The sequence below is a fragment of the Ursus arctos genome, unplaced genomic scaffold (assembly GCF_023065955.2).
Source record: "Ursus arctos isolate Adak ecotype North America unplaced genomic scaffold, UrsArc2.0 scaffold_22, whole genome shotgun sequence".
Taxonomy (NCBI): Eukaryota; Metazoa; Chordata; class Mammalia; order Carnivora; family Ursidae; genus Ursus; species Ursus arctos.
Window position 1 is genome coordinate 24,287,941 of NW_026622897.1, and position 21,396 is coordinate 24,309,336.

The 21,396-nt window shown below is 45.7% G+C and overlaps 1 protein-coding gene across 4 annotated transcripts in view; it reads left to right on the forward strand.

The window, feature by feature from the left end:
- The window catches only part of APLP2 (amyloid beta precursor like protein 2), a 79,683-nt gene that overhangs the window by 48,971 nt on the left and 9,316 nt on the right, over window positions 1-21,396 (forward strand). For 2 of the 4 annotated variants that reach the window (XM_026505393.4, XM_026505392.4), the window contains exons 4-12: window positions 6,648-6,760; window positions 7,738-7,934; window positions 8,270-8,478; window positions 9,506-9,673; window positions 12,706-12,836; window positions 14,051-14,125; window positions 15,578-15,736; window positions 16,589-16,717; window positions 20,159-20,258. In XM_026505393.4, coding sequence (XP_026361178.1) covers window positions 6,648-6,760; window positions 7,738-7,934; window positions 8,270-8,478; window positions 9,506-9,673; window positions 12,706-12,836; window positions 14,051-14,125; window positions 15,578-15,736; window positions 16,589-16,717; window positions 20,159-20,258 — 1,281 coding nt within the window. The remainder of the gene's footprint in view (window positions 1-6,647; window positions 6,761-7,737; window positions 7,935-8,269; window positions 8,479-9,505; window positions 9,674-12,705; window positions 12,837-14,050; window positions 14,126-15,577; window positions 15,737-16,588; window positions 16,718-20,158; window positions 20,259-21,396) is intronic. The other 2 variants (XM_026505394.4, XM_026505395.4) reach the window with 1 other exon arrangement.

The following is a 21,396-nucleotide window of genomic DNA, read 5'->3' on the forward strand; positions in this document are numbered from 1 at the left end:
TCAAAATGACCTTATAGCTTAGGTTAGTAGTACTGGTTGACTCCTGTTTATTATTAAAAATGTGCATAGATGGGTAGGTGGATAGGTAGGTAGGTAGTTAGGATGATCCAAATAGGGCAGAGTTGTTGATGTGTGAAGAAGCAAAACTGCTGGGGTTTTGGGGGAAGGAGTTAGTCATCTCTGACATTTCCATGTAGGCTGGCTCCTGTACTAAAGAAGAGAGCTTTGTGAGCCCGTGACTGTGTTTGTTTTGGGTTATTTTTGGATGGCGATCTGGACAGAGAGTGTGACTGTGATGTGAGGACTGCCAAAGACAGTTCTCGTTCTCAGAGGCTCTGGGGTGCCACCTTCAGCAGCTCCCCCTCGGGGTCTCACTATCCATCGCAGGCATTTGTTAGCTACTCATCTTCTGCCTTTGAATTCACGACAGCCCGTCGACAGTTCACCCCATCCCCAGCGTGGGGCCTTGAGCGTTGCTGCTCATGAGAATGGTCCCGGGTCTTTAACTTCAGAGCTCTGTTGACCGCCGAGACATCTGCTAGGGATGGCCGCTAGACCGCACAGAAATTTATATTCGGTGGTCAGGTTGATTCTCTTGGCTCCCTCTCATTACAGAAGGCTTTCTTCCCCCACCTGGTTAGAGCTTCCAGAGCCCCATAACCGACACGGTCTTCCTGTCTGCAGCTGGAGAGTACTTTTGCAGTAGGTTTTTAAAAAATATGTGTGAGTATTGGTGATGAGGGCTTTCCCAAGTGGGTACACAACCTTTGATATTTTTAAAAGGAATTTTAGCAGCTCTGGAAAAACTCTATATCCTGATGGCTGTCATGTCCCTGCTTGGGGGAGATGGTCTGAAAGAGAGACAGAATCATAGGGCATTGGGTGGAGGTTGGAGATAGATCATAAGTGCAGCTGAAAGGAAGTCGTAGGTTTATTAGGTTTTGTTAAATTGCCATATTCATTGATCAGCTTCTTAAACAGTGAAAACAATACGACCTTCTGTGTCCAGTGACTTGGGAAATTGTGGCCATTATCTGTTACAGCCTAACTGATTAAACTGAGGATTGTTATAAACTTGGGTAAAATTCTAAACTGAGACCAAACCATTTTCAGTGTTCTTCTGTAAAACAGAGTAACTCATCTGCCTAAGTCTGGCGTTTGTTTTTGTTTTTCTTAGAAGCTTCTGATGAATGTAGCAAATGCCAAAAAGTAGCAGTGAAATGACAGAACTGATGTTGGGATTGAAATGTGTTCCTCTTTAGTTTACTTGCTTAAAAAGCTTCTTTTCTTTTCTTTTCTTTTCTTTTCTTTTCTTTTCTTTTCTTTTCTTTTTTCTTTTCTTTTCTTTCAATATTTTATTTATTTATTTGAGAGAGAGAGTGAGTGAGAGCATAAATAGAGGGGAGAGGAAGAGGGAGAAGCAGACTCTCCGCTGAGCAGGGAGCCCAACATGGGGCTCGATCCCAGGACCCCAGGATCTTGACCTGAGCTGAAGGCAGACGCTTAACTGAGCGAGTCACCCAGTGCCCCAAAAAGCTTATTTTCAATAGAAGAAGGTGGGGGAAGCATAAATAATCATTTCCAGTTTTTGCACCATGATTAATATTTTGGTGTGTATAGAAGACTTTTTTCTTTGGACACACGTGGAAATATAGGTGCTTTTAAAAAATGCGTTTTTTTCACCTAAATGTGGTCATACTACCTTTGCTCTCCTGTTTTTTGCTTTTTTTTTAAGTTGACATTTGAACATCTGTTATATGCTACTCTTAGGTAGTTACATATCTTTGAGTAAAAGACAAACTTGACCTTAAAGAGTCAACCAGACTGAAGAAGGAGGGGTAGGGATATGGGGTGTGTTTCTTGCTTTGTTTACTTGTTTAATGATTTTTATTTTTATTTGTTTTTTCTTTTAAAGTAGGCTCCATACCCAGTGTGTAGCCCAACACAGGGCTTGAGCTCAGCCACCCTGAGATCGAGACCTGAGCTGAGCTCAAGAGTCGGATTCTTAACTGACTGCGCCACCTCAGGCACCCCTATTTGTTTAATGATTTTTAAAAATATTTAATCACAATGGAAGTTTTTCCATGTTAAATATTGACACAAACCATATTTCCTGTGACCCCTTGGTATTCTGTTGTATATGGCTGTGATCATTTAACTAATTCCCTATTGATGGGCATTTAGGTTGGTCCCAATTTTTGATATTAACACCACAGTAAATATCTTTGTTTATTTTCTTAATTATTTCCTTAGAGTATGTTGTTAAAATTGCAGTTGTTGACTCAGAGTATTCTTTGTTTTTTTATTTTTACATTTTAGTTTCTTGTCAAATTCAGTGGTGTTAATTCTCTTCTGGTTTTCAGAGGTCAGACAGATTGAGTCATGAAATAGCTAAAGATTGGTCGCATTTAATTTTGCAGTGTAGCATGGAGTTAATTAAATCACTGCCATTTTAAAAGTTTTGATTTTAAGCTTAATTCCGAAATACAGTATTTGAAGCATACTGAAAAGATAACACAATATGATAGTCACTCATCATCCTGGTTTAAGTTCTTCAACATTTTGCCAGGTTTGCTTCATTTCCATCTTATTTTTTCATAAAGGTATTAAATGTTCCAAAGCCCCATCCTTCCTTCCCTTTCGTCCCTTCTTCCCTCCCTTGCTCTCAAGGTAACCACTGCCCTCTTGCTGGCATGTTACTCTCATGCATGTTTTTTTGTTCTTTGGGGGGAAAGAACCCAAGTTTCAGTAGCTTGGTCCTTCCTCCCTCCCCTCCTTCCTTCCTTCCTTCCTTCCTTCCTTCCTTCCTTCATTCCTTCCCCTCCCCCCCTCCCTCCCCCCCTTCCTTCCCTCCCTCCCTCCCTCCCTTTCTTCCTTCCTTCCTTCCTTCCTTCCTTCCTTCCTTCCTTCCTTCCTTCCTTCCTTCCCTCCCTCCCTCCCTTCCTTCCTTCCTTTCTTTTTTCCCTCCCTTCCTTTCTTATTTTTAAATTTTAACTCCAGTGTAGTTAACATACAGTATTATGTTAGTTTCAGGTGTGTAATAGTAGTGATTCAACAATTCTGTACATTACTCAGCACTTATCATGATAATGGTACTCTTTAATCCCTATCACCTGTTTCCCTCAGCCACCCCCACCTTCCAGTCTGTCTCACATGTTTTTGCGCTTCTGCTGTATACATATGTATCTACTGACCATTTGGTTTTGTGTTTGTGGGCTTACGAGAATGCTGTCCTTCTGTACTTCACCTTTTACAACTTTTACTTTACATCATTTTGGGGTGTGTCTAAGGTGTGATGTAAGTAGATTTCATTCATTTTTAACCTGCTATATAGTATTCCATTGTATTTTTTTAAAACTCAATTTATTGTTTCTATAGACTACATATGTAGTAATAAAATTGCTATTTTAAAATTTTTTTCTGATGTCGCAATTGTACATATAAAATTGGGGGTTTATGAATTACGGATTTCTGTGTGATGACTATAGTTGTATATGTAGTTTGTGCGTAGCTACTCAGCTCAAGACGTCAGCAGCATCAGTAATCAGAGCTCGCACACTTAGTGCTGCTCACTGCTCACCGTGCACCAGGTTCTGGGCTTTTCGTGTGTTCCGTATCTTATGTCATTTCATCCTCACAACAAGATAAGGAAATCGAGGCACAGAAAGGTTAAGTAAGTTGCCTAAGAGCACCCTGTTAGCAACGACAGTGCTGCAGTTGAACCCCAGCACCTAACCCTGTACACACTGCCTTTTAATGTAGTCTTTTGTTGCTTTTTGTCATAAACGAAAGATAAAAATTGCCTAGTGAATACAGGATCATCACATTAAAACAATATGAGTTGGTGGTTGGATGTCATAGTTGAAGTGATTTCTAATTTGGTTGAGTTCCCGATTGTTTCTCCTCATAGAGGCACATCCTCATTTACCCATGGGGATTTGGGGTTTTTTTAAGCATTGATTGTGTCTCGTTGATTGAAAAAGTTTAGGTACATGTTCTACCACCTTAGAGCCTTTAGGGCATCAAGGCAACACTGTGTCTAACTTACTACTTTGTGTTCCTGCCTTAGTGTCAATGGAGTTATTGGCCCCCAAATTCTTGTGCTAATAACGGTGTGCATTGTCGTTCCCCTGTGTAAGGCTGTTTTGATGTGGGGAGGCTGTGTTTACTGCTCCAGCTTGTAATGTCAGAGCACATCTTCCCCCTCAAAGTAGATCAAGCACTCCTTTTGCTTGCCCCTTGGGTCGTGGAAGGATTCACTGCTGAAGTGCCCAGAGTCTGGGGCCTGAGGTGAGCAGTCGTGGAGGACCAGGCCGCCATGACGAACCTGGGGCGTGGGTCTATATAGACTTTCCACTAGTCAAAGCCCTGAGACCTTTCTCAGGCCTGATGACTTTCCTATTACACTTCCTCTTAAAAAAAAAGAAAAGGAAACCTCAGAGGTTAGCGCTCCTGCTTCCTTTCTCCTGCCCCTACTGCATCTGCTCCTGAGTTAAGCACACACCCCTCTCCCTCTGTTTGCCTCCACTGAGAGCCTGTGTGGAGCATATTGGTGATGGAAGGTGTTCGCTCAGTGGAAATTACTGAGTCCCACTTTGGACCTACGGAATCAATCTCTGGGTGATGATCCAGTGATATGTGAATATTTTTTTAAAGTAAGCTCTACACGCAACGTGGGCCGTTAACGGCCCTGAAATCAAGAGTCATCACATGCTCTACTGACAGAGCCAGCCAGGCACCCCAGTGATAGATGAATTTTTAGGTTTTTCTTATGGAAGTTACAAACATGTCCTAACACAGAGAAAAATAATACTGTTAACCCTTATGTCCCTGTGGTCCAGCTATGTAATGATCAGCAGTTTGTGAGCCACTCTCCCCCATTGTCTGTGGACCCCCTCCCACCTACCCTTGATTATTTGGAAACATATCACAGATAGTATTTCTTTTTCCTGTAAATATTTCAGTGTGTATTTCTAAAAGATCACATTCTGTTTTTTTGAACAGCTGTATGTGTTTTCCTCCCAGCTTTATATATTTTTTAACAGATTTTGTTTATTTATTTATTTATTTATTTATTAGAGAGACAGAGCGCACACGTGCACAAGCAGAGGGAGCAGCAGAGGCAGAGGGAGAAGCAGATTTCCCACTGAGCGGGGACCCTGACTTGGGGCTTGATCCCAGGACCCTGGGATCATGACCTGAGCCAAAGGCAGACGCTTAACTGACTGAGCCAGCCAACCGCCCCCCAGCTTTATATTTTTGGAAAGTTTTAGACCTATAGAAAAAAATGTAACAGTGAATACCTCTGTACCCTTTACCGAGGTTTTCCGATTTTGCCTTGTCTGTCTCACCGTGTGTGTGTGTGTGTGTGTGTGTGTGTGTGTGTGCGCGCGCACACACACGCACACATCTTATATACCTTATATACCTTTTGTTGTTGTTATTATACCCTTTGAAAGTAAGTTGGGATTTCATGACAGTTCACTTCTAAATATTCGGCTTATTTCTCCTAAGAGCAGGGATGTTCTCCTATATAACTACAATATAATAATCATACTTTGAACATTTTCTCTCTAAATGTCCAAATAATGTGCTTTATAGCTTTCCTTTAAAAAGGATGAAACATTACATTTGATCTACAACAATTCCTTCTTTTTAAAAACTCTCTGATGACTTGCTGTTTTTCAGTGTGGGCCACTTGTTTAAATAGATCCCTGAATTTGAATTTGTCTTATTGTTTTATCACGATTAGACTCAAGTGACATATTTTTGGCAGAAAGACTGTGTAGTGATATTTTCTTCTTAGCACATCACATATGTCAGCTCGTCATTGTCAGTGACAAACCTCATGTTAGGCTGGTCACCTGGTTAAGTAGCATCTGCCAGAGTTTTCCACCGCAGAAGCACCCATTCCCTTCTGTCGAGGAGTCTTAACCTGATTCACTTAGTACAGTGTGTGTCTTTAGGTACACAGAGGGCCAAAGTAAGATTCATCCGTATTTTTGAGGAACACCCTTAGTTTCTTGGCTTTTTGTTATTAGAACTAACATGACCTGGGGCGCCTGGGTGGCCCAGTCAGTTAAGCATCCGACTCTCGGTTTCGACTCAGGTCATAATCTCAGGGTTGTGAGATCGGACTCTGTGCTCAGCGCGGAGCCTGCTTGAGATTCTTTCTCCCTCTCCCTTTGCTCCTCCCCTATCCTCCTAAAATAAATCTTAAAAAAAAAAAACAAAAACTAAGCGTGGGCAGAAATAGGGAAGTAAGAGGCTAGGAATATGAGCGCATGTGAACTCAGAGGAATATGTGTGTGTCTGAGGTCACGGAATGGTGGGGGGGTCCTATTCCTGTTCTGCCCATCGTGTATTGCGTTAGCCCTGCAACTGGACCCTAAGGGATTAGAGTCTGGAAGAGTGAGGAAGTATCCGCAGTATCATGACTGTAACAGAATGTTGAGCTCTTGTGGCTGCTTGCCTGGACCTGTAATGTCCAATTGACCTTCAAAGGTGAGAGAGGCCCATCAGCTTACATATATTTGAGATTGCTCCTGTTAACACCTGACTACATAACTGTCATAATCTTCAGTGAGAGTCCTTACTACCTTGAATCATGATCAGATTTACTTGTAACAAAGCTTTGTCTTTTCCAGTGGGTGAATTCGTAAGTGATGTTCTGCGAGTTCCAGAAAAGTGCCGGTTTTTCCACAAAGAGCAGATGGAGGTGTGCGAGAATCACCAGCATTGGCACACTGTAGTCAAAGAGGTAAAAGAATGGATTATGTATTGTTTTTCCTGTTAAGGGAGAAAGCATTTTCTCCCAGACCTCATGATTTCAAATTGATTTTATTTTCCCTTTATGTCTTCAGAGTTTACGATTACTTGTAGCTTCTAAATTAAAAATATTTGGGAGGGTATTTTTATAGGGAAATACGGAGTTGACAGTCCTGCCCCTCAGGTTAAGATGTTGAAAAGCAAGGATGCTGTCCGTCGGGTGACCAAAGAGGCCACCCCCACCCTAGGGCCTTAGAGTAGAAATAGCCAATTATAGAAGATCCACGTCTTGACATATGTACTGATAGGATTAGATGCCATTTCATTCTTCTGGAAGGAGAAATAGCCTTTCTTTCTTTCTTTTTTTTTTTTTTTTAAAGATTTTATTTATTTATTTAACAGAGATAGCCAGCGAGAGAGGGAACACAAGCAGGGGGAGTGGGAGAGGAAGAAGCAGGCTCATAGTGGAGGAGCCTGAAGTGGGGCTTGATCCCATAACGCCGGGATCACGCCCTGAGCCGAAGGCAGGCGCTTAACCGCTGTGCCACCCAGGCGCCCCAGAAATAGCCTTTCTTAAACATGCCTTCTGTAGTTAAGTGGGATCTCTAGTCAGTTTCTTCGGTCAAATTCTAACACCATCCCCTCACAGCAAGGAATGTTAATTATCGCTGACCACCTTTAGCCAGCATTGGTAATTACTAGAAGAACTCCCTTTTCCTTAATTTTTTCTAACTTTGGGCTTTCATTGTTTCTGGCCCAGATGATGTTTCCCCATCGCAAGTTAAGCAAAATTTGTAAATCTTCCTAAAATAATGGCATCACAACTTGTTAACAGAAAATTTATGTGTCCGTGAGAGAAAGCATTACCTAGTGATTTGAGAGGCATTTCTTTTGGATAAAGCTAATGATTGGGGACTACTTGACCAAATGTATTAGTGTTCTGACGTGGATCTGTGGGGTTTCTTTTAGGCCTGTCTGACTCAGGGAATGACCTTGTATCGCTACGGCATGCTGCTGCCCTGTGGGGTAGACCAGTTCCACGGCACTGAGTACGTGTGCTGCCCTCAGACAAAGATTATTGAATCTGCTGTGTCAAAGGAAGAGGAGGAAGAGGAAGAGGAAGAAGAGGAGGAGGATGAAGAGGAAGACTATGATATTTACAAAAGGTAATTCTTGTCCTGCACCTGTGAAGTGGTTTTGCTGGTGGCACTGGGCCGCCAGTCCCTCCCTCTGGATAAAGTAGGCATTCCCTCATTCACGCTGGAGTTGAGCCAGCTGGCATTTCATTCTAGCTACGGTACTTTCTGCAGGCTAATGCTGTCCTTGCCCACTCCGCCTTTTTGCTGGTGTAGCTGGGCTGAAGGCTGTAGTGGCACAGTGAGCTGTGAGTTGAGCTTATTTCCTGTCTCTGTTTTTGTGTTTCAAAATAGGGAAGAGAATCATTGTTGTGCTGTGCACATAGGAATCGGTATTAACCTTCCTCTTCTGTTTTGACCTTTAGTGAATTTCCTACTGAAGCAGATTTGGAGGACTTCACAGAAGCAGCTGTGGATGAGGACGACGAGGATGAGGAGGAAGGGGAGGAAGTGGTGGAAGACCGTGATTACTACTATGACACCTTTAAAGGAGATGACTACAATGAGGAGAACCCAACCGAACCCAGCAGCGATGGGACGATTTCAGAAAAGGAAATTACTCACGACGTTAAAGGTAACCCGATGTAAAGCCATGGCATTCAAATCCATTTGGTAATACCTGCTTATAATTTTGGACTGCGTTCATCAAAGGTAAGTCACAGAAGGAGAGGTGGCGCTCCTGGGTGCTGACGTGAAGTCGGCTCTCCAGCACGCTGGTGGCGCCATGTTAGCGCTGGGGGGCCAGGCCGCTGCGGGGTCTGGCAGTGGACACACTCATGGAGGGACCCAGAGTTGAATCAGAAACTGTCATTTGCATTGTAAGGACCTAACTAGAGAAGAAGTACCAGACCAGAGAATCAGGGAGATAAAGTGGTTTATGCTTGGGCAGGATTCTTCCACACGCAGCCTGAAGTGTTCTCTCCCCAAGGGGAGCCCCCTCAATACTTCTAAAGCCCTGACCTTCCAGAATGGAAGTGACTTCTTGGTTCTTTTCCTGAGCGCGTTCCCATCTGTAGGCTGCCCTGTTTGTCCACCAGAAAGATGTCTGTGACTGGGAGGGTGGGGTTTAATGACCAACTGGTGAAGGATTTTCATCTTGCCAGTTGCCCAGAAAGAGAAAAGAAGGTTGTGACCATTCTAGAGCCATTGACGTGCAGCCTCTGCTGAGTGTGTACTTAAAGGCAGTTAAGCTCTGAAGAATTATTTAGGACTCCATGTGGGGGAAATACGTAGCAAGTCTAGAAGTTTATGATTCACCCTGGAGAACATAAAAACACACACACGTGCATTCTGGGTGCTTACTAGCATTTCCCGTGGTCGTCACCACGAAAGCAGCCTTTTCACCTGCACGGGGCTCCTTTGGTCCTTGACACCAGCACGATCGACAAGTCAGGCAGTCGTCTCCACTCCCCAGATACGGCAGAACGGGAAGACGCCTGCGTCCCCCTGAACGACGGGCTGGAGTCGGTGATTAGCTGGCCAGGGTGGCGAGGTCCCGTCCAGGCTCGGCCTCCGCGGAGGCCCGGCGAGGCCCCTAGCGACGGTGAAGCATGCGAAGCCGCTGCGTCTGTCCTGCTCACATTCTGACCGTTTCCACACAGCTGTCTGCTCCCAGGAGGCGATGACGGGGCCCTGCCGGGCCATGATGCCTCGTTGGTACTTCGACCTCTCCAAGGGAAAGTGCGTGCACTTTATATATGGCGGCTGCGGAGGCAACAGGAACAATTTTGAGTCTGAGGATTATTGTATGGCTGTGTGTAAAGCGATGAGTAAGTCCCGGCGCGCGGGCTCCGTGCAGCGGCCCTGTCCTGTCCGGCGTTCTGTCTCTCTCCCGGCCGTCCTCGTGACCGCATCTGTGTAGTGCTTCCTGCCGACTCAGGTGTTTGCTGTCCGTCCTTTCTCCCCCCATCTCTGTGCTTTCTAGATCTAGGCTTTGCTTTCCTGTTGGCAGTCTCGAGCCCAGTTCTGTATGTCCCATGCTCACCGTGGGTCTGGTGGTGGTGGTGGCGGTGGTGGCGTGTCCCCTCCCTGGCACAGTGGGAGAGCCCAGGAGCCCGTTCTTCCGCATCTTGTCTTGTTGTCTGTGGGCTCCCGGAGTGCTTCTGTGGTGCTTGGGGCGGCAGCCTTGCCCTTGGCTGGCTGTGGTGCAAAGGCACACAGCGGTGAGCTCAGCGGCCGTGAGTTCTGCCCATTCCCGTTTCTGGGCTGTTTCCTCTCATTGTCGTCTTTTGAGCCACCCTGTCGCCCACCCTCATGGTGCATGTTGGCTAAGGGGGATGCCCGCCCCTCAAAGAAGGGACCCTACGAATACTTTTTTGGAGAGTCCAGAATATTGAAATGTCTTGCTTTATGCACTCTAGGGAGCGAGCTCTGCAGTTGCATGGGAGTAACTGTTTCTCCAGTGTTTTGGCAACGCTGGATCATGCAGAGCTTTAGGAAGTGAAAGAATTTTAGTTCACGTGTCCTGGGGTCACAGAGGAAATTCAGTGGTTCAGCTGAGTTGGGTTCACTTAGACATGGGTAGGAGAACATTTGCTTTTTCTCCATGGTTACTCCCCTTCCTTTTTAAGGCCCCCTGTCTCTTACCTTGCAGTACTAGCCCATGCGTTTGGAAAATCCTCATTCAGGCTAGGCACTCATTTTTGGTTCTGATTCTGGAACTCGTTAGAATAAGGAGTTGCTGGTCGTTCCTGGTTTTTGCTCTTAAGATATTTGGCTGTAGCTCCTGGTGGATTTTCATTCAGATACCTTCATGTGCCTCTTTCCTTCCCCCACCAAAACATGTTTTAAATCTTCATATGATCTGGTACTCTTAGCACCTCCGCTCTAGCTGCTGCTCTGTGGAAAAGCTGTTTTTATTAGAAATAATTGAAAGTGTGGAAACAATACGAGTCCTTAGGGACCTTTGGTGGCAGAAACTTTTTTATTCAGGACAGATTTAGAGACACAACTTATTGTGATCTTTCCGGCTTTGTAAAATTGAGGTGCGACAACACATTATTTGGGGGTGAAGCCCGGGGAATCGGGTCCTTAAAGATCTCCCAGAGTGCGGAGAGGATCACATAGACAGTGCTGAGCGCTCTGATGGGACGGCCCTTCCTTAGAGCGTTAATGGCTCTGCGGTGTGCAAAGTGGTAGTTTCCCCGTGCTTCCGGTAGGAAGACTTGCCAGAGCACAGCATGGTGTTCGTGTACTTGTGGGGCCCCCGGTCGAGTGCTTTGAGAGCCTAGCAGCATCACTGTGCCACTGGTCACGTTTGTGCCCCTTCAGGGGAAGGGGTCAGATGTGGGCAAATGTGCTGGTTTCTTGAGCTGGTGGTTTTCATATGGGCAGAAGGATGTGGTTCTAGGTCCGGGTCCCATTATATTTTCAGAAGCAGAGCTCTGGGGCCGCTAGGCCTTTACCTTTTTGTTCCCAGGGGGTGGAAGCAGCTTGTGTTTTGTATTATCTTTATCCAGCCCAGTGATAGGAACCAAAGACTGTCTCCAGCACGTAAGCCTTTAAGCTGCAGACGTGCGTTGCTGATGGCAACGTGCTCATTGGCACGGACGGACTTCGGGGCTTTGAAATTCTCCCGGCTGAACTTTCGAGTATCATGGGGAATGTGGTTTGTGAAGCTGTATATTCTAATTTAGTTAATCTGAAAATTGGCTGTGGTGATCCTATTGAAACTTAGGTAGGAGCCAGATCTTCTTGACAGGATTTTCGTTGTAGTTTTTAGGTGTAAAGCTAAGTAAAAAGGTGCTTTGGCGGAAGAACTTTGGAGTGGCTAATTTGTAGTTACATTTGTCAGTTACACAGTTATTTTAGTGTTGTGTTACAGTTACACAGTTCTGGAAATCTGGTGACTATTTCTGAATTGAAAGTCATTGGGTTTTGGTATAGGCTGTCCACGTAGCTGTAACATTATGAGACAGCAAGTTGTACAAGGAAGTTTAATGTCCTTCCTCCCTGGGTGGGGGAGTTGGGAGTGAACCGGGCTAGTCAGAGTTTTTCATAGGTATTTCTTAAGGGGTCAGGTAGGTAAACTTGTCAAACCTTTCCTTCATGAGGTTAAGCTCCGTTGTGCAGCTGTTCACTTGTCTGGGGCCAGTAAGGCCTTACGCTTGACTAGCAGGAGTGTGTTTCTAATGGGTTTGCTCTCGGGGTGATGGCCTGGGAAGGTCAGTGAGTGCCATGGGTTGAAACGCCCAAAGTATCTTCACATTTTGTGGTGCGTCCTTGTCAAACACAGCAACTCAGTGTCGTCCCTCTTATCCCTGGTATTGGGGGTGGGGCTAAGACTTCTTCCATCCTATGACAACTCAAAAATTAGAGCTAAGCAGCTTGGACTTTCTCTACGCAGTCTCTATGCGAAGGCCATTCAGCACTAAAGTTCCTTTCAAAATGGAGAATTTGGGGAGGTGCCTTTGCAGGTCTGATATCTGCTTTTGTCTCTGGCTAGAAGCGATCAGTGACAGCAGTAAATAATTAGATTATAGCTTTGAGGATTTCAGGAACGGAGGGAAGGTATGGAAGATTTCCTTCTCTTCCGCTGAAGTCCTAAGTAGGTGGCTCGCTGGTGCCAAAGATACCAGGGGGCATGGACTGGACTGGGGGCCAGATGTCACGGAAGGAGGATGGAGCACTGTGATCTGACCAAGTGGAGTCTTGGCAGACAGGAGCACCTTGTCGGGAGCATGGTGCGATGCAAACCAGTGCGCCCTTCGGGTGCTCAGCTCGGTCTTCCTCCTAGAGCACAGTGTGCTTTCTGTGTTGGGCCTGACCCCCAAAGGGAACCCCTTTTGTCATTTCGTTTCAGTTCCCCCAACTCCTCTGCCAACCAATGATGTCGATGTGTATTTCGAGACCTCTGCGGATGACAATGAACATGCTCGCTTCCAGAAGGCCAAGGAGCAGCTGGAGATGCGGCATCGCAACCGAATGGACAGGGTAAACCTTGACACTTCCCTTGTGCTTCTGGTGTTTGGCGTTGGGTACTAGGTTTCTCATAGTTGAAGAAAAGGGACACCGTCCCCCCTAGATTGTCATGCTGTGTCAGGGTAGGTGAGGTGTGAGAGTGTAGCAGGGCTATCTTCCGGGTGAGCCTAGCCCCTCCCTCCTCCTCCACCCACCTCCCCAAGATAATGTAATTACTCTGTCAGTGCTTATCGTGTTCAGACTCTGGGAGCACTTCCTGTAACCATTATCTCCTTGGTATTTTTCTTTGCTATTAACTAGCTTTTAAAAATTCTGTGTTTTAAGAAGGGAAACTTTAACTGTTGTAAAGAGAAAGCTAGTGTCTTTTGCCAATAGAACAGGTAACTGTAAAAATAGATGAAAGCAAACCTATATTAACATACGTTAGCTACATACTGTTGCCTGCTGAAGCTTCTGAGTCTTGGGATATTTTGTTTATTTGTTTAAGATTTTATTTATTTGACAGAGCAAGAGAGGGAGAGAGAGAGAGCACAAGTTAGGGGGATCAGCAAAGGGAGAGGGAGAAGCAGACTCCCCACTGAGCAGGGAGCCTGATGAGGAACTCGATCCCAGGACCCTGGGATCATGACCTGAGCCGTGGGCAGATGCTTAACCCAACTGAGCCACCAGGGCGCCCCTCGGGGTGCTTTCTTAAAAGAGTTACAAGTGTTAGAGCAACATTGAGCACCGTAGTGCAGCTTTCTCCTAGAGTGACTTAGGAAGATTGGAAGAAAATTGAAAAGAATTTCTTAAGGGGTCAGGTAGGTACCACTTAAAATCTCACACATCACCTGTGCTGGGCTTAGACTTCGGGAAATGTTTGTTGTTCTCTTTTATCCACGACAGTTCTGAGAAGTAGGTATGAAACACACCCCTCCCACTCCGTTTTTTTAAGTGTATGAGGAGGCTAACACACAAAGACTTTTAAATAACTTGCCCAGGGTTATATAGAACAAGGAGGTCATGGAATCGAGGCTCTGTTTGGGGATGGTCGTGGTCCAGGACCTTCTGAGACAGTAATTCTGTGAGCAAGCTTAAACAGCCCTGAGCTGGTGAGGGGTCATATGATGCGATTTCTATTTGCGGTTTCCTATATTAGATTTCAGGGCCTGGCGGTATTGTTAGAAAATGGGGGGATTGTTTCAGAGCTGATTCTCTGGTGATAGTGGCTTTGACCTTTGTTGTAGGTAAAGAAGGAATGGGAAGAGGCTGAGCTTCAGGCCAAGAACCTCCCGAAAGCAGAGAGGCAGACTCTCATTCAGGTAAGGTGCATTCTCCAGGGACAGAGCCTCCAGCCTGGCCCTCCGAAACCCAGTCAGAGCCAGACTCCCAGGAAATTAGAGTTTGACACCTTCTTCCAGTCAAGAGCTTATGTTACAGGGAAGTTCTAACTGGCCTGCTTTTATTTTATTTATTTTTTCTTCTCACCTCCAAACTGGCATTCTCTAGAATTGATCACCTATAGTAGAAAGAAAGCAAACCAACCAGAGCACACCTAATTCATGCCAGGAAGTGACCTTAGCTGGCTCTGTTTGTTAATTCTGCTCTCCTGGCAAAAATCCCCAGTCGTCTTCATTCTTAGGCTGTGACTTGTTTTTCAGCAGTACTGAATTCTTTTTTTTTTTTTTTTCCCTCTTTCTGTTTTAAAGATTTATTTATTTGAGAGAGAGAGAGTGAGAGCATGTGTGTGAGTTGGGGGAGGGGCAGAGGGAATCTTCAAGCAGACACCCCATTAAGCACAGAGCCCAAGGGTGGGCACGTGGTGGGGGGGGGGTTGATCTCAAGACCCATGAGATCGTGACCTGAGCCAAGACCAAGAGTCTGACACTGAGCTGGCTGAGCCACTCAGGCACCCCCTGAATTCTTTTTTTTTTTGCAGACTTTTTCAAAAGTCAAAATGCAGACAATAAGACATTCTGATACCAGTTCATCTCTAACTTTGCAGGAATGTAACATTAGACTCGTAGTGGCAGCTGGGTGCCCCTGGAATAGAAGAGAGTGGTGCTAGGAATAGGGATAGTAATTTATAAGACCGATTTGGGTTTTGTAAAGTGGATTGCATTTTAAATCCATTTGCGTTTATGGTTCACTGTAATCTATCTTCTCATGATGTTAATACTTTCTCGGGACACCTTTTCTTTTTTATCAGTCACCTAGAAAAGCTGAGAGTGTTCATTTCTACATAGCCAGTGCATCTGATGCAGGGGAATTTAGTTCCACAGCCTTAAACTTCACCTGGAAGCTTGGCCAGGTACTTCACAGATAACTTGCCCTTCAGGACTTTGGTACGAATGACTCCGCATAACCTACCACCTTACTGGGATATGTTTCGAGATATAGCTCCTGTTGGTCTGTGTCTCAGGAGTTGGAAGTGGGCGCCTTTGCTACAGTGTGGGAAGGACAGCTTTCCTTCTCTTCCGGGCACATGGAGAAAGCCGGCGTTGGGCTTGCAGCACTAGTGATTTCAGTGATGGAAGCGCTAATTCGGCCTCCGACGCTCAGATTTGACGTGTTCTCGTTAGATAAGGACGTACTTGTTCTGATAGCGGTCAGATAGCATACACTTGGGTCTTACCCTCGCTCCGCTCTTCTGACCCGGTTATCGACTCGCACGGGCTCTGGGCGACGACGGGCAGCCTCAGGGTCTCGGGCTGTTTGCTTAGACTTCCTCCAGGTGCCACGAATTACCTGTCGTCCCTGCTGTCTTGGTTTAGCACTTCCAAGCTATGGTTAAAGCCTTGGAGAAGGAGGCAGCCAGCGAGAAGCAGCAGCTGGTGGAAACCCACCTGGCTCGAGTGGAAGCGATGCTGAATGACCGCCGCCGAATGGCTCTGGAGAATTACCTGGCGGCCTTGCAGTCCGACCCCCCGCGGGTGAGTGGTGTGCGGAGCCCAGGCACTGAGGAGTGCTGTCCCTGGGGTTGCCTGCGCTAACGTAGGTGTGCTCTAACCAGCGGGTGACGACACAGAGGTCAGCAAAAAGATTTCACGTCTATGACAAGTTCTGGCGAGGCTGGAGGAGGGAAGGCAGGAAGAGTAGGGAGGAAGGGCTGTTATGTTCTAGTATGGGCTTCGGTCACCGTAGCATCGCACTTTTGCTTGCGTCTGCCACCTGGAAGTATCTTACCTCACGATATTGGTGGGTAGTTACTCAGTTACTGAATTCTTGTAGTAGTTTTATTTTCAAAGAATAAAAACATGCCTTTCAAAACTTCGGCGCTCACTCTGTTCTGAATAGGATTATGAAAAAAGGGGTAAAGGAACTTACATCGAAGCCCTTTGTGCTTGTGGCCTCATACTTCTTTATCCCTTAACTCTAACCTTCCTTGCTTTGGGGGGATGGAAAGTACTAGAAAGTAGGATATTGGTATCCTTAAGTGAGCAAGTGAAGTCTTTTCTGGGTGACACAGGGGCTGCCTATCTTGTACTTAAGGTGTCAGACACTTAACTCAGGAGAGAGGACAGATTGAGTGGGACAGTGGGCTCAAAATTCTGGAAAATACTGTCGGTTAAGGAGCCAATGTAACTTTGGAACTTAGTTTTTGGTACTTTCTGTGGAAAGGTAGTTGCTTACTACTGGGTAAGTGAAAAGCTTTACAAAGCACAGCTTTCATCCTTGGGCCCAGCTGGGCCTCACATTCTTAGGTGAGGGTTTTTAAGCTCTGCTTTCCTGCCTGTTTTCATTCTGTAGTCTCTGGATCTTAAAACTACTGTTCTCTCTTGCAGCCTCATCGCATTCTCCAGGCCTTGCGGCGTTACGTCCGCGCAGAGAACAAAGATCGCCTGCATACCATCCGTCATTACCAGCATGTGTTGGCTGTTGACCCAGAAAAGGCAGCCCAAATGAAATCCCAGGTACACTAGACAGAGTCGAAATTGCGGTGGGAGAGCGTCTCTAGAGGGAAGACTCTGCTTTGACCAGTGGTTGGCTGGCGCTAATAGTTGTGCTTGGAAAATGATGAATGGTTTCGAAACATTATTAGGTTACAAAAGTTGGTTTGTGCAAAGATACGATTTTTAAAAATATCTGTTCCGTACTTTCTTCTATTAAGTCGTTTCTACCTAAAGAGTTCTAGAAGTTTAGGAATGCATGATTATATAATATAATCATATTGACGCGCTAAGTCAGTTTCCCAGTCTTTTTTTATATCCCTTTATTTCTGATTTTGCATACCACCAGAATGAATATTTGAAGTCTTTTCTAGGCAACTATATCAAGCAGTTCTTAAAAATTGTTTTGTTTTGTACATTAGTTTTAGTTGAGACAGACACTGGTATATTCCTGGGTTTTGTCCCATGCAGGGTCCAGCTTTCCTTTACAGTCATCTGGAAAGGTTTGTTTCTGACCCTCTTTCTTAACTTCGGGATCGTGCATCTGTTAACTTGAATTTTACTCTCCTGTATTCGTAGAAAAGAAGCCTGCCTGCAAGACGGCTGGCTTCCTTGTAAATCAACGAGTCTAATAGCTTAGGCTGTTGGTTTTCCTAGAGGGCCTTGTCATGACACAACTGATCTTATTTAATTTCCTCCCATATTTTAAATTTTAGTGCTGTGCTGATGGCCCAGTGTCTATGGGATGCACTTAGCCGCAGGGACACTTGCCCATCTCCCCAGGGACTCCCCTCCCAGCCTCTTGCCGAGTGTGTATTAGGATTGCAAGGCACTCTGCCCAGAAGTCTTAGGAGTCTTGCAACTGAAGTGGCTGCTCTGTTGGTTCAGAAGTTGGCGTGCCTGCTGTCGACATGCCAGACTTCGCGCTCGCGTCTGACCTTGCAGAATGGAGTCCCTCGTGTACCCTTGAGCAACTCACCATCAGTATAGTATGAATAATAGTAGCTATAAAGGTGAAGAATAACTCCCCTTAAACATACAGAGTTGACTCTAGCAGTCGGATGTTTGGGGGAACGAGAAGAGTGGGAGAGTGTGCACAGGGATGGCTCTGGGGACTTCGGGAGGCATCTGGTATGGGCCTGGAGCTCCAGGCTTTGCTTTGAGCTGGTTGGAGTAGAAGAGAAGGCAGAAGGCCAAGTCTGGAGTAGCTTCCAGGAAGCGTAGGTGGAACAATGCATCCACCTTGACGGGGGCTAGATTTTTCAGGTCTACTTGGTTTTCTGAACAAAACAAAAAACTTGACCCTTTTTTCAGATTTTTTTGTGGGAAAACTAGATTATCATGTAGTATTTTACAGAAGAGCCATTTTTATATGGTGGCAGAGTAGAAGGAAAGGAGAGCTCTTGATCAGTCTGTTAAATGAACAACTAGGGAAATGAGCTGTCTGCCAGCAAGATCACAGTGCCACCACAGATGGCATGGGAAGGAGAGCCCTCTCCTCTCTCAGCAGATCTCGGGGAAAACGCAGCTCCTCCTGCGTGATGTTTGCTCTGTGCTCTAAGCCCTTAGTGCTCATGGAACTTGGCTGCTGAATTATGTGAACTTTTGCATGTTCCCTGTTATCTGCACTTTAGGAAATGCTAAATATGTTCAGCCAGTTACAGTGTGCGTGTTTGGTCTGGGGTGTGAGGGGTATGCTGCTCTTACCCCTTGTACTGCAGCTCAGGGCTCACCATGAAGACACTGATGTCCAGTATTCCACCCCGTGGCCCTTGTTTCTCCTGGGGGCATACGAACCGTCCTCAATCAGATGGCTCCTTAATTCATCTGAAGTACAACAGCCGAAGACTGTGGGTGGTGCATTTTCCCTTTCCATTTGCATTTTCTCTCTCAGGCACTTACTCTTGTGCTTTCCCATCAATTTACTTGATTGAAAGAATGGCAAATATAAAATTAAATTGCTTTCATCCCTGCTTTTAAAGGCCAGAGAGACATTAATCTACAATAAAAGCATCTTTCCATTTAATTTTTTTTTTCTGTTTTGACCATGTTAATGGTGTCAGGCCCACATAATGAATCCATAGGCTTAGAGCACCCTCTTTAGGGCGAGCCTGGTAACTGCATGTGTAATCTTCCTGAATTAGCTTGCTCAGGCTACAGCAACGCAAGGCCTCACGGTGGCCTTGGGGTGGATGGTAGCCCACTTCACCTTTCATTTCCACCCCCAAAAAGCTTTAAAAGTACATGTCCAGTTTTGATGGCTTTTTTCCTTTTTAAAAAATATGAACCATCTGGAACTGTTGCATTCAGAAAAGGTAGTGAACTGTGGAAGACAGACAGTAGGTAAGTCTTTATTACCCCCTATAATCAGGTTTACTTATACCTCCGTGTAAATTTTGGAAGGAATAACTAATTCAGTTAAATATGAATAAACTTGTTCTGTTTTTTACCGTGATAATCATTTCAAGCAATTACTTTGCTAAGCAAATCCATGAATGGCTCTCTCTCCATGCAAATCTACTTTTTACCCAGTGATTTCATTCTCTTTTTACCCCATCTAATCTGACCAATGGTAAAAACTGACTCATTCCATCTTTCAGTCAGCAAAACCTTACTGAGTATCTGGCATTGTATAAATTAGGGTTCTTTTACTCTCGATTAGTACAGTTACTAAGTGCCTCGTATAAAAATCAAATCAATACCTGCCTAGTGGATGTTTTTAAATTAAAATTTCTTTTAACTCCAAGCCCTCTCTGGATAGAGTCTCAGATCACTAAGGGGTATTACACACAGTCTGAACACACTCCTATTCAGCAGTGTCTCCCCCCCCCCCCCCCCACATTCCGAGGCTTTGCTTTCTGTGGTCTCAGTTACCCACGGTCAGCTCTGGCCCAGAAGCGAATGATCCTCCCCCTGATGTATCATCAGGGAGTCAATAGGAGCCTAAGTTTATGTCACAGGGCCTGCGTCATTCCCCTCACTTCATCTCCTCATGTAGCGTTTTATCATCTCATATCATCACAAGAAGAAGGGTGAGTATGGTGCAAAAAGGTATTTTGAGGGAGAGACCTCATTAAATGACCTTTATTATAGTATAAGTGTTCTGTTTTATTACTAGTTATTGTTAATCTCTTACTGTGCCTGGTTTATAAATCAAGCTTTATTATAGGTACATATGCATAGGAAGAAAACCCAGTATACATGGGGCTCAGTACTATGTGCAGTTTCAGGTGTCCAGTGTAGGTCTTTGGAACGTAGGCCCCACAGATAAGGAGGGGGAACTATTTACTGCAGGGGTCAGTAAATAAGGGTGGGGATGAATACATTTCCTCTGACCAGCTGCTTTGCTGGACTCCGTAGAGAATATACTTTTTCAGCTGATCTTTGCGGAAGTGTGTGTCTGCAAGTCTCCTCCGGGCCTGGCTCTGTTGGTAACAAGGCCTCTCCACCGTACTGTACCTCCAGGTGATGACACATCTCCATGTGATTGAAGAAAGAAGGAACCAAAGCCTCTCCCTGCTCTACAAAGTACCTTACGTAGCCCAAGAAATCCAAGAGGAAATCGGTGGGTGCTGTGTTTGTATCGAGGTCCCGTGGGACTTCTGGCTGAGGCTCAGGGGTGGCAGCAGTGCAAGATGAGAGAAATCCGGACAGCCAGGGCCAGGAAGCTGGGCATTAGCACGCCGGGGCTTAAGTCTCGAATTCACTGGAGCTTATGTGGCAATGGCAAGGTCAAGGAGTAACCCAGGACAGATGTACTGGCTGTGAGCCACAAAGCCTTGAGTTTCTCGACCCTTACTCTGTGACCGGAAGAAAAAAATCTAGGGTGTGAAATTGCAAGGGACCAGGGGGGAACTTCCTGTTGCCCTTTTCCTTCTTAATTGCTGGTGCCTTTCAAGGCACCTGCTTTACACACATTCTCACTTCCCCTCCCTCTCCTGCCCTTCATCTTCTACATTTAGTTGGCCTTGTGTCTGCTGTGTGTCACAGAGTAGAATGGTGCACGAGCAGGCAGTGTATCCTGGAGGTCATGTTGTAGTAGGGGAATCAGGAAACCAAGACAAGGAGTGCCACGTGGGGAGTGGCTGGGTGGTCAGGGAGGCGGTCTCGGGCGCAATAACCCGACATCCACATGATGAGAAGGAGCCACCCACGCAAAGACCACGGTGGGGGGGTGGGGGGAGCACTGAGCAGAGGGAATGACTACTGCAGCTGCCTGAAGTTTAAGTCAAGTGGACACACTTGAGTAGATCACTGTGGCTAGAACACAGGGAGAAAGGGGGCCAAAGAAGTTGGCAGAGGCCAATTTGTTCAGAGCTTTTAGCAAAATCTAGGAGTTTGGGTTTTATTCTAGGATAATGGGAAGCCGTTAGAGGGTTTTAAACCAGGGAGTGACTAGATCTGTATTGTGCTCTAAAAAAGAACACTATTTAAACAAAATTCCTTGGCTGCTGTGTGCTATTAAAATTAGAAACCTTTCAGGAAGCAGTTACAAACATCCAGGCGAGAAATGCTGGTAGTGGACACGGTGATGGTCATGGGGGACAGAGAGAGATGAGGGGCTGTAGGGCGTCTTGCAGCGGAAGGGTGAGCAGGGTTGTGCTGCTGGCTCAGGTGCCGGGGGTGAGGTCCAGGAAAGCACCGAGAGTGGTGCCCAGGCTTCCACGTCCCCATGGCACGGATGGTGGTGCCCCGCTTCCCTG